This window comes from Macaca fascicularis, chromosome 7 (genome assembly GCF_037993035.2).
Source record: "Macaca fascicularis isolate 582-1 chromosome 7, T2T-MFA8v1.1".
NCBI lineage: Eukaryota > Metazoa > Chordata > Mammalia > Primates > Cercopithecidae > Macaca > Macaca fascicularis.
The window spans coordinates 36,961,429-36,980,814 of record NC_088381.1 but is presented as its reverse complement, the minus strand read 5'-3'; the positions used below and the strand labels follow the sequence as shown (position 1 = coordinate 36,980,814).

Here is a 19,386-nt window from a genome sequence, read left to right as displayed (position 1 = left end):
AAGTAAATTAAAAAAAAAATTTTGACAGCATTTTATAAAATCAGCTTCTCAGTTCCTGAGCTTGTATTGTATAGTCTTAGTCATTTGCTTTTCTATTTTGTGGAGTTTTTAATAGCAGTTTATCGTTACCATGTAATAACTTTTACTGACTTTTTTGATTTCTGCTTTGGATTTGATACTTTAATTATTAAGTCCAAATTATTATAGCAATGATTAAAAAATTGTTTTTTAATGAAACTTTTTATCCCAAGACATGTCTACTTTTTTAAAAATCAGGATATGAGAAAACATGTGAACGAAGAAGTTACTGAGTTCCTAAAGTTTTTGCAGAATTCTGCAAAGAAATGTGCACAGGATTATAATATGCTTTCTGATGATGCCCGTCTCTTCACAGAGGTAAAAATCAACTCACATTTGTGTAAACTGCCAGTGATAGGCAATAGCAGCATTCTGAAATGTGTGATGATTCACCCAAAAGCATTTGGAACTGTCAATATTACCAATTTAAAAACCGCAGGTCTTTTCTTCATCATGCATTAAAATAGTTTAAAAACTAACATCTCAAAATTGTGTACTATAGTATATTTGTATGTATATTTATATTCTTTAACGATCCAACTATTACATCATTAAATTTTACTCACGTAATAGTTTGAACTGACCCACTGATTTCACTTGTGAGAGAATAGTGTTTAAAGAGTTATCCTGGTACCTAAAAATCTGGTACTTTAAAACTCAGTCACGGGAACTTGTGCTCATTATGTTTGTGGTAACCAGCCACAAAATGATAAACTTCAGCTCTGAGTTCATTTTTTGATACTTCACTCATTCATGCAAATTTATTAGCAAGACCTGTATATCATCCCAGCTCGTACCCTACCATCATTCATTGAGCCTACCAGAAAATTAAAGTATACTACTTAAATAGGCAAGGCGTGTGGCACACGCCTCTAATCCCAGCACTTTGGGAGTCCAAGGCAGGCAGATCACCTGAGGTCAGGAGTTTGAGACCAGCCTGGTCAGCACAGTGAAACCCCGTCTCTACTAAAAATAAGAAAATTAGCCAGGCATGGTGGTGGGCGCTTGTAATCCCAGCTACTCAGGAGGCTGAGGCAGGAGAATCACTTGAACCTAGGAGGTGGAGGTTTGCAGTGAGCTAAGATCGCACCATTGCACTCCAGCCTAGGTGACAGAGCGAGACTCTGTCTCAAAAAAATTGGATAAAGTATGCTACTTAAATAATAACTATATATGTACATACACATATATTTATAGTAGAGTTTATAAATATCAGTGTAAATTTAAGCCTTTAAAACTGGTCACTGTAAACAATAGTGTTAATATATTTAACACTGCTGAACTCTACACTTAAAAAGGGATAAGATGGTAAATTTTACCATAGTTTTAAAAAGCAAAACTAGGCACTGTAAGTTGAAGGACAGCAGGAGTATTACACTTTCACTGTTTTTAAAAAAAAAAAAAAAAAAAAAAAACAGGCCAGGCACGGTGGCTCACACCTATTTTTTCAGCACTTTGGGAGGCCAAGGCAGAAGGATTCAGCCCAGTAATTTGAAACCAACCTGGGCAACATGATGAAATCCCATCTATACAAAAAATTTAAAAATTAGCTGACATGGTGGCATGTGCCTGTAGTCCTAGTCCTAGTCCCAGCTACTTGGGAGGCTTAGGTGGGAGGATCACTGAAGCCCAGGAGATGGAAGCTGCAGCGAGCCTTGATTTTGCCACTGCACTGCACTCCAGTTGGGATGACAGAACGTGACCCTGTCTCAAAAAAAGGAAGAAAAAACAAAAAAAAAAACACTGTAAGGAAGAAATTTGTTGTTAATATGAACCAGAAGAGTGATTCTTGTAAATAAATGAATTTGATTTTTATTTTCTGTGAACCTAAATATAATGTATCCAAATAGAATGTCATAATTTTCTATGTGGAAAAGGAGCTGGCAGCTATTCTTGTTTTTTAATAGTGCCTTTTAAAAGACCAGAATGATGTTTTTAATACATAAGTCGTAGTTCAGGCTGGAGTGCAGTGGCACAATCCTAGCTCACTGCAGCCTTGAATTCCTGGGTTCAAGTGATCCTCCCCCACCTCAGCCTCCTGAATAGCAAGAACATGGGCATAGGCCACTGCACCTAATTTTTTTTTAGAGACAGGGCCTCCTATGTTGCCCAGGCTAGTCTCAAACTCCTGACCTCAATCCTCCTGCGTCAGCCTCTCAGAGTGCTGGGATTATAGCCCATCTTTCTTAGGAAAAGTCTTTACAAAGTTCTGCAGTGGCCTGCATGATCTCTCCCCTCCCTCCCATCCCCCATCCTCACTTTCTACACATTGTCCTATCAGTTATTCTGCTCCCACCTGCGGACTGGCCTTTACATTTCTTCAATACTTCAAGCATAGTCCCGCCTTAAGTCCTTTGGCATTTGGGGTTTCTATTTTTCTCTCAGTCTGTTCCCCGGATTTCTGCATGGAATAGTGTCTTGATTCTTTTATGTCTCTCTCTGTTCAGATGTCACCTATCAATGAGGATTTCCCTGATTACCCTATGGAATGTAGTATGACCCTCACTTTTCCCTTTACCATGTTTTATTTTTGCTTATTGTCCTTCTCCTCACTGTTTTTGTAAAACAGTGCCTTTTTGTAAGTGCTGTTTTATTCACTGATGTAGTCTCCCAATTACTAGAATAGTGTCTGGCGTGCTTAAGTGCTCAAGTGCTCAATGTAAATATTTCTTGTGTGGATATAAAACTGTACTTTATTAACAAAGTACATTACTTGGTCTAATGGTAAATGGTAAATGATAAACATTGTCATGTTTTTTTCCATATTGATGTGGTAGCACATTTTCTCTAAGTTGTATTTTACATCCCCACTGCAAAGATTCACTGATACTTTTCTAAGACCTTTTAGTTTTAAGATTTTATGTTATGCAATGTCATGTATATATGGAAAAGTATATAGAACAAAAGAAAAAATAGGTACAGCTTAACAGATCATTATATAGTAAACATCTGTGTAACTCTTACCCAGGACAAGAAATAAAACAATACCAGTAATCCAGAAGCCCCCTGTGTAGTCCTCCTGTATAATAAATAACATTCTCCTTACTTGAATAAATAATCACTGTCCCAGCTTTGGTGGTGATAAGTTGTTTGCTTTTTGTGTGTATATGGAGAGTGGTAGTTCTACTTCTCTTTTGCCTGATTTTGTGGGGATTTTTTTTTCTTTTTTTTTAAGAGACAGAGCTTTGCTCTTGTCGCCCAGGCTAGAGTGCAGTGGCACGATTTCAGCCCACTGCAACCTCTGCCTCCTGAGTTCAAGCTACTCTCCTGCTTCCGCCTTACAAGTAGCGCCCAGCTAATTTTTGTATTTTTAGTAGAAATGAGGTTTCACCATGTTGGCCAGGCTGGTCTCGAACTCCTGACCTTGGGCGATCTACCTGCTTCAGCCTCCCAAAGTGCTGGGTTATAGGCGTGAGCCACCGTGCTTGGCCCCTTTTGCCTGATTTTGAATTTTATGTGAACAGAATGCTTTTGGGCCTGCCTTCTTTCATTCAGTATTGTGCTTTTTAGATTCTTAAGTTGTGTGAGTTATAGTTCATTCATTTTCATTTCTGTCCATTTTTCCATTATATGAATAAACTACAATTTATCCTGTTGATCAGAACTTGGGTTGCTTCCAGTTTGGAGCTATTCTAAGCAGTACTCTTAAGAAAATTCTCATACATTTATTTTGGCACACATATGCACACGTTTCTGTTGGATATATAGATGCTTCTTGACTCATGATAGAGTTACATCCCAATAAACCTATAGTGAATTAAAGATGCATACACCTAACGTACCAAATAGCATGGTGTGTTTTAGCCTACTCTAAATATGCTCACAATACTTACATTTACCTACAGTTGGGCTTAATCATCTAACACAAAGCCTATTTTATAATGAAGTATTGAGTGTCTTGTAATTTATTGAATGCTGTGTGTTGTGACAAAATTGCAATGATTTGGCACCATCGTAAAGTTGAAAAATCATTTAGTGGAACCTTTATAAGCTGGGGACTGTTTGTATACCTAGGAGTGGAATTATTGGGTCATAGAGTATGCATATCTTCAACTTGAGTAGATTTGCAAATGGTTTTCCAAAGTGGCTATACCAGGTTATATCAATTTACATTCTAACCAGCAGTGTTCAAGTGTTCTGTTGCTCCACATCTCAGATAGAGATATATATATACACATATATATATATATGGGGGGAGGGGAGAGCACACGCATGTTTTCATATGCTTTTTGCTCACTTTTTCTTGCAGAATAACTGTTCATTTTTTCTAATTGATATGTAAGATTTCCTTATATATTCCAAATACAAAAACTTTATGGGCTTTGTATATTGCAGTTTTTCTCCGTTTTCTGTTTTGAATTTTATCTTTTTATATTAACAAGCTAAAATTGTATATATTTATTTTGTACAATATGTTTTTAAAATATGTATACATTGTGGCAAGGCCAAACCAGGCTAATTAACATATGCATTACCTCACAAACCTATTTTTTTGTTGTGAGAACTCTTAAAATCTACTCTCTTAGCAGTTTTCAATTACATCGTAATTATCATCACCATGTTTTACAATTGATCTCTTGAACTTTTTCCTCCTACGTGACTGAAATTTTGTGTCCTTTAACCAACATTTTGACCACCACCCCAGCTATTAATGCTCACTGCCTAGATGCATTCATTCACTGTGGTTTGCACAGTTGTAATATTCTGATTGCATCATTTATTCATTGGAATAATTTTAAAAGATATGCTTTCCCTTATTTACTATTCGGTTTCCCAGTTCATGTAGCTTACCATGGGACAAAATAAATACTAGATTCTTTCCTTTGAAATATCACTTTTTAAAAAACTAGTTCCTTTTTATTCTCCAATGATGATGTATTTTCTTTTTTTAAAATGTTATTAAATCATGGAGTTAAACATATATGTGTTTCTGTCCACGAAGATTATTATCCGTTGTAAGCCTCAAATAATACTAACTCACTGAGAGGCTCTTCCTACTGGCTTTTCAGTCAATCTGGTAGTCTTTGAGGCTCATTTTCTACATTTCCTGCCCTGGCGCTGGAATCAGCCATTTTCTAGAGCCCTTGTTTCTTTTAGTGTGAAGTGATATTTCAAGACTACAATGTGGGCACTACGGATGCTCCTGGGTTGATCATTGTTTTGAGAATAATTCAGTGGATAGAACTAGGAAAGAATATCTCATATGTCTCATTTGCTTTATCCCACATTACACTCACAACAGCCTCAAAATAACAATACTAGTGATCAATACGATAACAATTGAAATTATTTTTTGTATGCTCTTCTCATTCTCCCCCACATTTTTTAAAAGATTGTACTGTGTTGTTATTGTTAGAGCATCATATAGCCGTTAAATCCTAAAGCCTCCCTTTTAAATCCACATTTAATTTTTAAAACTATTGAGGTATAATTTACATATAAAAATTACTCATTTTAAGTGCATTTCTTTTGTGAAATATCTATTGAAGTATTTTGCTGATTTTTTATTTGCTTTTATTTTTATTAAGCCATAAAGTTTCTTTATATAGTCTGACTACAACTCCATTATATATAGTTTTCTTCCAGTTTGTGATGTATTTTTACATTTTTTAAATAGTGTCTCAAAGAACAGAATTTTAATGGTCTAATTTATCAAAAATTTTTGTGGTTAGTGATTTCATGTATTCTGGCACAGAAATATTTGCCTATCCCAAGTGATTCTCAGACTGGCGTCAGTTTTACTCCTTCCTCACCCACCCCCCACCCTGCCCATCCCTAGGACTTTGACAGTGAGACATTTTTGGTTGTTGCAACTGGTAGAATGCTACTAGTATCTGCTGCGTAGAGGCCAAGGATGCTGCTAAACATACTAAATGCATGTGAGTGACGTCCTATACAACAAGGAATTATCCAACTGAAAGTGTCAGGCGTGCTTGCATTGAGAAACCCTAATCTAAAGGGCTTATAGTTTTAACTTATACACGTAAATAAGTCTATGTTGATTTCAAGTTAATTTTTGTGTAAGATACAAGGTAAGGATCAAAAGTCATTTCTTTCCGTATGAATATCTAGTTGTTCTAGCATAGTCATTTTCAACTGAGAGTGACTTTGCCTCCTAATAGACATTTGACAATGTCTAAAGCTTGGTAGGGGTGCTGATGGCATCTACCGGGTAGAGCCAGAGGTGCTATTAAATATCCTACAATGTACTGGACAGCCTAACACTACAAAGAATTATGTGGTCCAAAATGTTAGTAATGCCAATATTGAGAAACTCTGTTTTAGCATAGAGTTTGGTTGAGAAGGGTATTTTTTCCCTTACTGAATTACCTCGTCACCATCACGTGGATCAACTTTTTTTGAAGACGGAGTCTCCCTCTGTCACACAGGCTGGAGTGCAATGGTGCAATCTCTGCTCACTGCAACCTCTCCCTCCCGGGTTCCAGCGACTCTCCTGCCTCAGCCTCCCAAGTAGCTGAGATTACAGGTGCCTGCCACCACACCCAGCTAATTTTTTTGTATTTTTAGTAGAGATGGGTTTCACCATGTTGGCCAGGCTGGTCTCGAACTCCTGACCTCAGGTGATCCACCTGCCTCGGCCTCTCAAAGTGCTGGGTTTACAGGTGTGAGCCACCATGCCCAGCCTGGATCAATTTTTTGACTCTGTTTTGTTTCATTAATCTGTATGTCTGTCTTGATGCCAACACCATATGGTCTCGATAACTGTAGTTTTATAGTCCTGAGATCGTGGGTTCTTTACATTCTCATGGAAATTTTGGAATCAACTTGTCCATTTCTACAAAAATCTAGGTGGGATTAAAACAGTGTTCAGCTAGATTGCTTTCCTTTCTTTTAAAAATAAAATCTGATAATCTCTTTTAATTAGAAAGTTTAGCTATTTACATCCATTATGATGACAGTATGTATTGATTTTGTTTGTGCTTTCTGTTTTACTTTTTCTGTACTCTCTTCTTTTTTTTTTTTTTTAAACTCCTTTTGAGGAGATTGACATTTTTCCTCTTTTTCCCCTCTCTGTTGGTTTGGAAATTACATGTCTACTTTCTGTTTTTTTAGTGGTTACTCTTGAATTTTTACAGTGAATAATTCCATTATTCAATATCAACTAGCCTCCCGAACAATACAGAAATCATAGAACATTTTGACTGTCATTATATCCCTCTTGACTTGTATGCTATTTGTTGTAATGTAGTTTCTTTTTTAAATCTACCCACATTATTATTTTATATGGACTATGTTTGTTTTAATTTATCTACAGGTTTGCCAAATTTTGGCCCACCGTTTCTTCTTCTCAAACCTACATTCTGAGATTCTTTCATTCTTCTTGAAATCCTGTGTATTCTAGATGTGCCTTTGCTGAAGGTCTCTTAATGGTGAACAATCTCCATTTTTTAAAATTTGGAAATCTTTTATCTATCTTGTTCTCATTTTACTAATATAATTTTATTTCATACACAATTCAAAGTTGGCACTTACCTTTTTTCCACAACACTTAAAGATACAATCCTACTTTTTCATGTTGTTGTTGAAAAATGTATGATCTAATTGTCGTTTCTTTTAGGGCTTCTGTCTTTTCTTACTGTAATTTTGGTGTTTTAGAGTTTCATAAAAATATGCTTTTTAATAAAATCCTGCTGGCTGATTGTGTTTACTGTGTCTGGATTTATAGCCTTCATCAGTTCTGGAGAATTCTCAACCATTTTCAATGACTGCTGCTTCATTTTCTCATTTCTCTTCCTAGGATTTCCAAATTTTTCCAAGGCTAGACCTCAGTGTGTCCTCCATTTCTCTCTCTTTTTTAAATTGTGGTAAAGTATACATAACAAAATTTACCATTTTCACCATTTAAGTGTACAGTTCAATAACATTAAATACATTTACATTGCTATGCAACTGTCACCACCATCCATCTCCAGAACTTTTTGTCTTCCCAAACTGAAACTGAGTACCCATTAAACAGTAGCTCCCTGTTTCCTCTTCCCCCTAGTTCCTGGCAACCACATTCTGTTTCTGTCTGTATGAGTTTCACTACTCTAGGTTCCCCATATAAGTGGAAACATACAGTATCTGTCTTTTTGTGACTGGCTTATTTCACTTAGCATAATGTCCTCAAGATTTGTCCAAGTAGTAGCATGTGTCATAATTTCTTTCCTTTTTAAGGCTGATTAATATCCCATTGTGTGTTTGTGTGTGTGTGTGTGTATATATATTACATTTTGTCTATCTGCTCATCCATTGATGAACACTGGAGTTGCTTCCACCTTTTGGCTGTTACGAATAATGCTGTTATGAACATAAGTGTACATATATCTGTTCAAATCCCTGCTCAAATGTAGAAGTCTTATGTTTGACTTCCCACCTGATCTTAGAACTGGTTGAAGAATTTGCCCTCAAGCCACCTCACCTTTCCTAGGTTTCCTTACTCCTCACTGCTCTAGTTTCTCCTCTTTGTGTTGATTTATGGTTCTTGCATATTTTCCTTGCTTTTCACCAAGCCCAGAAATATTTTTCCTTTCTAGCCCAAAATAAAATTTAGGGAACATTTTTTATAATGATAGATGTGTATTGTATAAATGCGTATGCTTTTGATGAATTTAATTCTCAAGATATTTTGAGTATTAAACACTAATAGCACTCAGTGCGTGAGTGATGGGGAACAGCCTGAATCTTTTAACCTCCTGTGTTCAGTTAGTTATTTTTCAAAGAAAGATAAATTACTAGTATAAAACTTTTTTTTTTTACTACATAAGCTAAATAATGATCCTTTAGTTAATTGAGTACCTACCAGTTGTAAAATACTTTCGATAATTATATAATGTAACAGAGTGTAGGTGTAAAATTGTCTTAGATTTTCCTTTGACTCTCTTGCTGTAGTTACTGAATTAAGTAAATTCAGTTAAAAACACTTGTAACATCCACCACAGTTTTACCAGGAATGATGTGCCAATGAATATCTAACAAAAATAGTCTCTATTTCACGTAGTTCTTATGTATTACCTTCCTTTGCATATTCAAATTCTTGTAATAACTACCATAGGAAAGGAATGTTACAAGTGAAAGTTAACTAATAGTACAAATAAGGAGCAAAGATATTTTGCAGATATGAGTTTGCAGTTGACTCAGATTTTTTACAGCTTTTCCATATTAGTCCACATCTCTGTTAGTTACAAATGATACCATGGATTAAATATCAAGATCTGCCATGAAAAGCATAGATGAGGAGAGAAAATGTGAAACATAGGGAGTAGGGATTAGAAAAGGGGGGAAGGGGTTCTGAAACTATAGATGAAAAGATATACTGGAGTAAAGTAAATGATTTGTAACTTGACACATTTTACAAATATGTAAAGGGAGAGGGTATGTAGATATATATGATAAAGATAATATATAAAGATGCCAAGAGCTTTTGTGACCTAATATATATTATGAGACATTCAGGAAAGGTTCGTTGACAGAAGAAGAAGAAATACGTATCTTAGAAGATAATGTATGTATGTGTTTTAATCAAACAACTCTCCCCACCCCCAACAGCTGTGCATCTCTGAATTGTTTATATATTATCACAAGTGGCACATACTCTTCTCACAAAAAGTTGTGAATTTTGTTTACTTACCAATTACATTTCCTCATAAGTTATTGATTTTTTTAGATTATAGATTACAATGACCCATAAGATAACTACTTCATTAACTTATTGTGCTTGGGAATGTTTTCAGAGTATACTACTTAATTTCTAATTATTCATATAACTGCTTTTATTGCAGTCAAGTGTGTTGAAATTTTCATGTGCCTTTCTTTAACAGTTTCTTAAATAACATGGAAAATATGATATTATGTGTCCTCTAATTTTAAATTTTAATGAGACTGCTAATTTTAGTATTAAACATCAATATTTTAAGCAACTGGGTTAGAAATAAATTATGAAAATAAAGAATATACAATGTGTGTATTGTTAGTAGCTTGATTAATGAAATCAGGCTAATTTTTGCACTGAATAATTACATAGTCACATGTAACTAAACATTTTCTTTTTGCGTTATTAGAGAAATACAATACAAATGAATTTTTCTTAATTTCTGTTTCTCAGAAAATTTTAAGAGCTTGCATTGAACAAGTGAAAAAGTATCCAGAATTCTATACTCTCCACGAGGTCACCAGCTTAATGGGATTCTTCCCATTCAGAGTAGAGATGGGATTAAAGTTAGAAAAAACTCTTCTTGCATTGGTAAGATTTATCATCAGAGGATATAAGCTTTTTTTTTGCCCAAAATATCATACATATGTGTGTGTGTATACACGTATATATATACACACACATACATATACGTGTGTGTGTGTGTGTATATATATATACACATATTTTTTTTTTTTTTGGGGGAGACAGAGTCTCACTCTTGTCACCTGGCATGTAATGGCATGATCTCAGCTCATTGCAACCTCTATCTCCCAAGTTCAAGTGATTCTCCTGCTTCAGCCTACCAAGTAGCTGGAATTACAGGTGCCCGCCACCATGCCTGGCAAATTTTTCTATATTTAGTAGGAAATGGGGATTTCACCATGTTGGCCAGACTGGTCTCGAACTCCTGACCTCAGGTGATCCACCTACCTCAGCCTCCCAAAGTGCTGGTATTACAGGAGTGAGCCACTGCCCCTGGCTCATGTATACTTTATATAGACATTATATTTAAATGTTAAGCAATAATTAGGTGACTTTAAAAATATGTAATACCAATCTGTTTCCCTTTGTTTTTATTCTATAGATACAAATACTTGATGTTTTTAAAAATGCCACTACTTTGTTCCTTGATTTTCTTTTCTTACCACCCATCTGAATGCCCCTGAATACAAGCAGAAAGCCCCTTTTTTTAATGGGATTTTATTTACAAACATATTGAAAGTAAGTGTGTGGAGAGGATATTTTGGAGTTTCTACCATCCCCTGTTATGATTTGTGTCTCCTAAAAGGAGAAGATAGACTTTAAAGTGGCAGGAAAAATTCTATGAAACTGACCTGGCATGATGGCTCACGCCTATAATTCCAGCACTTTGGGAGGCCGAGGCAGGCGGATCACTTGAAGTCAGGAGTTTGAGACCAGCCTGGCCAACATGACAAAACCCTGTTTCTACTAAAAATACAAAAATTAGCTGGGCGTGCTGACACACACCTGTTATTCCAGCTATTCAGGAGGCTGAGGTGACAGAATTGCTTGAACCCAGGAGGCAGAGGTTGCAGTGATCTGAGATCGTACCACTGCACTCCAGCCTGGGCAACAGAGAGAGACTTAGTCTCAAAAAAAAACCACAGGTAGTGGTTGTCAAGCAAAAATATTAATATCTTGGCATGAAGTTTCTAAATCTGATGTTTACATTTAGTAGAATGATAAATTTCAAGTTAACAATTTCATATGATGAAAGGTACTTTTCTTAGAAAAAAATACATTGCAATTTTTGCAATAAAATGATTACTATTTTTCATATTTAGGGCAGTGTAAAATATGTGAAAACAGTATTTCCCTCAATGCCTATGAAATTGCAGCTCTCAAAAAGCGATATATCTACCATCGAAACGTCAGAACAAACAGCTGAAGCTATGCATTATGTAAGTACCAAGGCAGCATTGGATCTTCCTAAATAATCTTTTATATCTCACAAAATATATCTAACCCGATTGTCCTAAAGTCTCCTTTCTGACTTTTTTTGTTCTTTACTTTATTGAAGAAATTTTCAATAAGTATAACCAAGTAACAAATTACTTGTTGTTTTTCAGGATATTAGTAAAGATCCAAATGCAGAGAAGCTTGTTTCCAGATATCACCCTCAGATAGCTCTAACTAGTCAATCATTATTTACCTTATTAAATAATCATGGACCAACGTACAAGGAACAGTGGGAAATTCCAGTGTTTATTCAAGTAATACCTGTTGCAGGTTTGTGATTTGCTATGTCAAATAATGCTCTCAAAAAAGAGAGGTTGGACCGTGTGTTCTCACTCATAAAAAGGAGTTGAACAATGAGAACGCATAGGCACAGGGAGGGAAACAACACACACCGGGGCCTTTCGAGGGGTGGGGGGCAAGGGGAGGGAGAGCATTAGGACAAATACCTAATTCGTGCAGGGCTTAAAACCTAGATAACAGGTTGGTAGGTACAGCAAACCACCATGGTACATGTGTACCTATGTAACAAACCTGCACATTCTCCACATGTATCCCCAACTTAAAGTAAAATTTAAAAAAAGACAAAAAAAGAGAGGTTGGAACCATTTCATTTCAGCTGTCTAAATATAGACAAAGCACTGATTTGAGGAGGACGTAAGTTTGACACTTACATTCAGTAAAACTTTTTATGTATAAAGCTACTATAGGCTCAGCACTACTAAATGAATTAATTAGGTCTATAGCACTTATAGTCGTATTTAAGGGTGAGAGCGACAAAATGATGGCATAGGGTGGCCAAGAAATACATGAAATGGTCAGGTTGTTCTGTCTTTCACGGAAATGAAAGGAATGTAGTACTTTAGTAGACAACCTCAAATGGGTGAATTTCCATGACTTATTTACTTGTCTGTTACTGGAATTTGGAATTACAGTAAGTCTATACATATAAGCGTAGGGTAGTCTGTCTTTCAACAATAAAATTAATATTTGCATATTAATTCCTGTATATAAGAAATTATTTCCCTCCTGTTTTGATTCATATTTAATTTTTTATTTTTTAAATATCTTTCAGAATTAACATTATATGTTACAGCATAAATATAATAAGTGAAAGATTATGTCTATTGAAACAAAACTACAAATTAGAGTTAAATGTAATATATTCTCTGTGGTAAATATTTCATCATTTTTTGCAAGTTCCTATAAGAAACTGAGTAATAATGACAGTAAGAATATAACAGTAAAAACTAGAAATCCTTTTTAAACATTGTTAGAAAGACATTTTTCTTCTGCCAGTTGGATTTTCTTGCCCTTAGATTTCTAAAGGACTTGAATATCTTCTAGTCTAAGGGTAGCAAATATATGGGACATGTGCTGCCATTCTCCTGTGTCTCTTTGTTTCGTGATCCTTATGTCATACATCCTGTTTTTAAAAAATGTATCATGATTAGATACTAATCACCTCTTTCTTTGGTTTCTGTTTTAAGGTTCAAAACCGGTTAAAGTAATATATATTAATTCACCACTTCCCCAAAAGAAAATGACTATGAGAGAGAGAAATCAAGTCTTTCATGAAGTTCCATTAAAATTTATGATGTCCAAAAACACATCTGTTCCAGTCTCTGCAGTCTTTATGGACAAACCTGAAGAGTTTATATCTGAAATGGACGTATGTAATTTTTTTTTTTCCCCTAAGGGGAATGTACTTGTTTATCCTTTTGAAGCGTAAAGTTGTATTGCAAATCCCTAAACCTAGTAGTTAAAAATACAGGCTTTAGATTCAAACTTAAATTGAATTTCAAGTCTAGGTAGACTTTAGGCAACTAACTTAACCTCCCTCAGCCTCAGTTTTCTCTTTTCATACATGAAAGCAAGTAGTACCTAGTTGACAAGGTTATTATGAGGGTTAAGTTTGATATTTTATGTTGAAGGGTGAGCACAGTTTTTAGTTATGTATGTAGTGAAAACTCATTGATGGTGGTGGTTAATGTGAGGTTTTGTTTAATTGGTCTCATTCATATTCAAGAGCTTTATTTTTCTGAGATGGAACCTCGCTGTGTCACCCAGGCTGGAGTGCAGTGGTACAATCTCTGCTCACTGCAACCTCTGCCTCCTGGGTTCAAGCGATGCTCCTGCCTCAGACTCCCGAGTAGCTGAGATTACAGGTGTGCACCACCATACCCGGCTAATTTTTTTGTATTTTTAGTAGAGACAAGATTTCACCATGTTGGCCAGGCTGGTCTCAAACTCCAGACCTCAGGTGATCCACTCGCCTCAGCCACCCAAAGTGCTGGGATTACAGGTGTGAACCACTGCATCTGACCCATATCTAGGTTTTTAAGTGTGAAAAGGAACAGATGAGTTTAATTTGATTGGTACAGAAAGTATTTGGCCAGATTGTTAATCTTAAGTATACTTAGTAGCTGTGTGACCTTGGGCAGATTACATAATATCTCTGTGTCTAGTTTGCTTATCTGTAAAATGGGCATCATGATATTACCTAACTCATAGGATTGTTCAGGTTTAAATGAATTTATACATGAAAAGCATTTAGAGTAACACTTGGCACTCTGTAAATATTAGCTTTTATTATTCTGTATTGTAAAATATTTTTTCCATGATTTTTAAATACATTGTTTATAGAGAACTTGATTCATTCATTCCATAAGTTTTTATTGAGCAGATACTATTCTATGCAGGGAGGAAGCAGCAGTGAATAAAAACAAAACCTATTTTCCCTCAGACCTTAAATAAGTGGTAGAGGGCCGAAATACAGTAAAAAAGCAGGTAGTGGTAAATGCTATGGAGAAAAATAGAGTAGGCTAAGGGGAAATAGAGATATAGGTGGGGAAGGGGTCATTTTATATTCATGATTAAGAAGGCTTTTCTGAGGACAGGAAATGTGAACAGAGACTTGAGTAAAAGGAGGAAGCAAACAAAAGTTTAAAATAAAATATAGAAATGTTTTTATTGTACTTTAGAGCTCATACAATTTTAAGGATATTGGCCTTTTGGTTTTTATATTTATGTTTTTCTCTTTGCTATTTGCCTTTTTATATTTTTATGATACACATGTCATAAAGCACTTTTAACTTTTGTTTTCTTCTTACACATTTTACTTTTAAAACTCTGCCTACAACTTATATTGAGGTGAATGTCAGGCAGTAACAAGAAGAAACATGAGGTAGAAGAAGGATAAAAATTGACAGTGGCTTCTTTCAATAATGGTAGGCCAGGTAATTGGGACCCTCCTTTTATTGATGACATCTAAAAAAGCTGGACAGATATTAAAATGTCTTTCTTAGAAGCATGAAAAAGCTAACAAGATAGTGAGGAATTGTAGGGCTGAGGTACTGAAGAAGACAGGATTCCTAGAAGGTCAGCCTATTACTTAGGGTTATTTTTGCCTTGGATTATATTTGCCAGTTCTGAAGAGGCAACTAAGAAAATGAACTGTGCTTTTGGCAGCATCATAAGACTAGAGGGATAAAAGGAAAAGTTCAGTTTTCCACCAAGGGCCTGGACCCCAAAGGGGCTGCACCTCAGGAGTCAGGGTGAAGCAGAAGTAAATGAGCCTTCTCTGAGATTGTAGCCTGAGTTTTCAGGCCCTGAACTTGGAGTAAAATGCTTTTTCTACAGTGCAGGTGTCTTCAAACACCTAGGAAAGTAACTAAAAATGAGAGGAGAATAATGCATTTTTTTGTAGCCTCACATTATTATACCTCTTAATGTCTATTAGCCTAATTTTTGTTGCTAAGTATTCTGTGATTATTTTGATTTCTGTAGTCCAACAATTTGGAATGTTTTTAAATTTCCAAGTGCTTGAGTTTATTGTTTGTTAACATTTTTCTTAATGATATCTAATTTTATTTCCTTCTGAACATAGAATAAGACTATCAGATTCTGCTTTGGTCTATATTGAGATTTTCTTTGTATATTAATTTATAGTCCATTTTTTGAAATGCCCTTTGGATTCTTGGGGGAAGGGAAAAGGTTTATCTTTGTAATCTGTTTACAAATATATTTTCAATCTTTCATATATATTCTCATTATTTAATATTATTCATACCTTCTGTATTTTTTTATTTTTTACTTAGAGACAGTATCTCATTGACCTGGTATAATTGTATTTCTGTCAAATTTTTCTTTTATTTTTCAGTTTATGTAATAAAAATTTATGACCACTATCTGTTTACCATGGATTTTCTCTTTTTTCAAACTAGCATTTCTCCCTTTTCTATCTAACGCTTTTTGCCTTGAATTCTGCTTTGTCTAACACTTACACTGCTATTCCTCCTCTTTTTATCTCTTGATGGCATCTGTAGTTGTTTTGTTTTTAACCTTTTTGTGTAGGAATGTCTCACGTAAGCAGCATATAGTTTAATTTTACTTTTTTACTGAATTTGGTAGTCTTTTAGTAGGAATTACCATTCACTAGCTACCATTTACTGAGAGGTTACTTACTGTGTGACAGGCACTATGCCAAGAGATTTTCTATATATAATTTCTCACTTAATCTTTAGAACAAATCCAAGAAGATGCCCCTGCTATACCTGTTTTAGAGATGAGGCAGTTGAAGTTCAGCGAGGTTCAGTAACTTACATGAGTTGATCTTTCTTACTCACTACTGATGGCTGTTAGAACCTTTCTTTAAATCCTGCACTGTAAGGCTAGTGGATGTACATAACCAATTACCAAATTTCTACGGTATTTAAAGTGCTCTGTCAGATTGAAGAGAGATCTTCTGGTACTTGTCTCCTTGTAGAGGGGACAATGTATTCCTGAATAAGTTAAAGCTGTGTGTAGTTTTTCCATTACCAAAACAGCACGTGAAAAACAACATTTATGACTTCATGTCTCAGAATACAATAAACCACCTTCTGTCCATTTCTGCCCCATCTTTTATTGCTGAGAGTTGTTTTCCCTGAGTAGTTGTGGAAAGAAAGTCACTGGTTGATACTAAGGGTGCACCAGAAGCTGGCAACACTTCTCTGGCCGCATTAGAAAGCAGCGCCCTCACAGTGGCAGGGGAACTTTCCTCCTGGTCAGCTAAGACCAAGTGTCTCTGCAAGAGTCTATAGAGTAGACATAAATGAAAATCTACCTCCCGTTTGGCTCTACATTTCTTTTTTGTGGTCTTGTCTTTTTTTTTTTTTTTTTTTTTTTTTTTTTGATTAGTTGAAATTCCTCTTGAGATGTAGTAGTTCGTAAATGTTCCATTTCTTGTGCTATTACAACTTGGCAAATTTGCCTGTTATCATGAACATTTCAATGGGAAAATAAGGTTAATAATAGTTGGCAGTAGTTTGTTGTCATCTTAGGCAAGAACCTTTTATAACCATGAGACTTTTCTTTCTACTTTAAAATAGCATGAAGTATGTATGAGAGAGATAGGGACATTAAGAGATAGGTAGGGTAGCTTGAAATTTTTACTAATACTTTACCAATTTATTTACTTAAGATGTCCTGTGAAGTCAATGAGTGCCGAAAAATTGAGAGTCTTGAAAACTTGTATCTGGATTTTGATGATGATGTCACAGAACTTGAAACTTTTGGAGTAACCACCACCAAAGCATCAAAGTCACCAAGTCCAGCCAGTACTTCCACAGTACCTAAAATGACAGATGCTCCTACAGCCCCCAAAGCAGGAACTACAACTGTGGCACCAAGTGCACCAGACATTTCTGCTAATTCTAGAAGTTTATCTCAGATTCTCATGGAACAATTGCAAAAGGAGAAACAGCTGGTCACTGGTATGGATGGTGGCCCTGAGGAGTGCAAAAATAAAGATGATCAGGGATTTGAATCATGTGAAAAGGTATCAAATTCTGACAAGCCTTTGATGCAAGATAGTGACTTGAAAACATCTGATGCCTTACAGTTAGAAAATTCTCAGGAAATTGAAACTTCTAATAAAAATGATATGACTGTACATATGGTACATGCTGATGGTGAAAGACCTAATGTTCTGGAAAACCTAGACAGCTCAAAGGAAAAGACTGTTCGATCAGAAGCAGCTAAAACTGAAGATACAGTTCTCTGCAGCAGTGATACAGATGAGGAGTGTTTAATCATTGATACAGAGTGTAAAAATAATAGTGATGGAAAGACAGCTGTTGCGGGTTCTAACTTAAGTTCTAGACCAGCTAGTCCAAATTCTTCTTCAGGACAGGCTTCTGTAGGAAAGCAGACTAATAGTGCTTGTAGTCCAGAAGAGTCATGTGTTTTAAAAAAACCTATCAAACGAGTATATAAAAAATTTGATCCAGTTGGAGAGATTTTAAAAATGCAGGATGAGCTCTTAAAGCCAATTTCCAGAAAAGTACCCGAATTGCCCTTAATGAATTTAGAAAATTCTAAACAGCCTTCTGTTTCTGAGCAATTGTCTGGTCCTTCAGACTCCTCTAGTTGGCCGAAATCTGGATGGCCTTCTGCATTTCAGAAGCCAAAAGGACGTAAGTAAATATTTACAAAGAGCTTACAGCGTTTTACTTGTTCTTTTTCCTTAGGTTTTTCTCCCTCATTCCTTTACTTTGTTACAACCTGTTTTGTAATTGTCATATAGTCATTGATAATTCATTTTTTCAGTCTATTGATCAGTATTTCAGCTTCCAAAATGTCCTCTCTAGATATGTATACAAAGGCGTATGGGTCTTGTGACTTGTGTTTATGTAACATGTACAGTGACTGCTAAGCTATAGTAAAGTGATTTGTCAAACTGATGAAGGGTAAGTGCATCCAGAATAATCATAAACATTGATTGATTTAAAAATTATTTATACTTGGTGTTGGACTGCAGTTTTATAGTTTTTGGTTTTGTGAAATCTGCTCCTCAGCTCTGCCTAGATTAGGAATAGCATTACTTTTTAAACTCTTTTTCTTTTCTCACATTGTATGCTGTCTCATGAATTTATACTTTGCCTAGAGTTCGTCGTGAAGGTTAAAAGGAGAAGAACCTTAAAGCTAGGATTTCAGCTCTTACTGCAGTTCCAGTAAAAGTAAACAGAAATGGTAATAGTGTGAAGGTCCATTAGGCAGAGTAGAAAATTAAAGATGATAGAAGTTTTAAAATAGGTAATTGAATTGTTATATCCTTGATTATGCTGGGTAAAGAGCTAATATATTTTAAAAATGAGAAATACTATTTTTAAAGGTTTGCCGTATGAACTTCAGGACTATGTTGAAGATACATCGGAATACCTAGCTCCTCAGGAAGGAAATTTTGTGTATAAGTTATTTAGCCTGCAAGACCTGTTGTTACTTGTACGCTGCAGTGTCCAAAGGATAGAGACAAGACCACGTTCTAAAAAACGGAAGAAAATCAGAAGAGTAAGTAGTTATTCGTGGAGTTAGAATGTGATCACGTAAATAATCAACAGATACTTAACATGCCATTAAATTGCTGAGTTTAAATTGCTGAGCACTCTTAGTAGTATCTTCAGGTTGAATTTTGTTTTTTTACTAAAATACTGAGATCAATTTTAATAAGGGAAAGTGTTTCTATATAGTAGCCATAAATGCTGGTAACATTCATGCTTGGAATATACAGATTGAGCATCCCTAATCCAAAATTCAAAATGCTCCAAAGTTTGAAAGCTTTTGAGCTCTGACATGGTATCCCAAGTGGAAAATTC

At 35.4% G+C, this 19,386-nt stretch overlaps 1 protein-coding gene across 40 annotated transcripts in view; it reads left to right on the top strand.

Annotated features, from left to right (window-relative positions):
• ICE2 (interactor of little elongation complex ELL subunit 2) overlaps positions 1–19,386 on the top strand; it is a 57,267-nt gene that overhangs the window by 13,178 nt on the left and 24,703 nt on the right. For 22 of the 40 annotated variants that reach the window (XR_012415009.1, XR_012415015.1, XR_012415012.1 and 19 more), the window contains 7 exons: positions 277–396; positions 10,184–10,321; positions 11,578–11,694; positions 11,863–12,022; positions 13,240–13,421; positions 17,214–18,207; positions 18,906–19,081. Coding sequence is in view for 30 of the 40 variants with exons in the window: in XM_073995925.1 (XP_073852026.1) it covers positions 277–396; positions 10,184–10,321; positions 11,578–11,694; positions 11,863–12,022; positions 13,240–13,421; positions 17,214–18,207; positions 18,906–19,081 (1,887 nt within the window). In the remaining 10 variants the exon portion in view is untranslated. Of the gene's footprint in view, positions 1–251; positions 397–10,183; positions 10,322–11,577; positions 11,695–11,862; positions 12,023–13,239; positions 13,422–17,213; positions 18,208–18,905; positions 19,082–19,386 lie in introns of all 40 variants that reach the window. The other 18 variants (XM_073995942.1, XM_073995937.1, XM_073995941.1 and 15 more) reach the window with 4 other exon arrangements.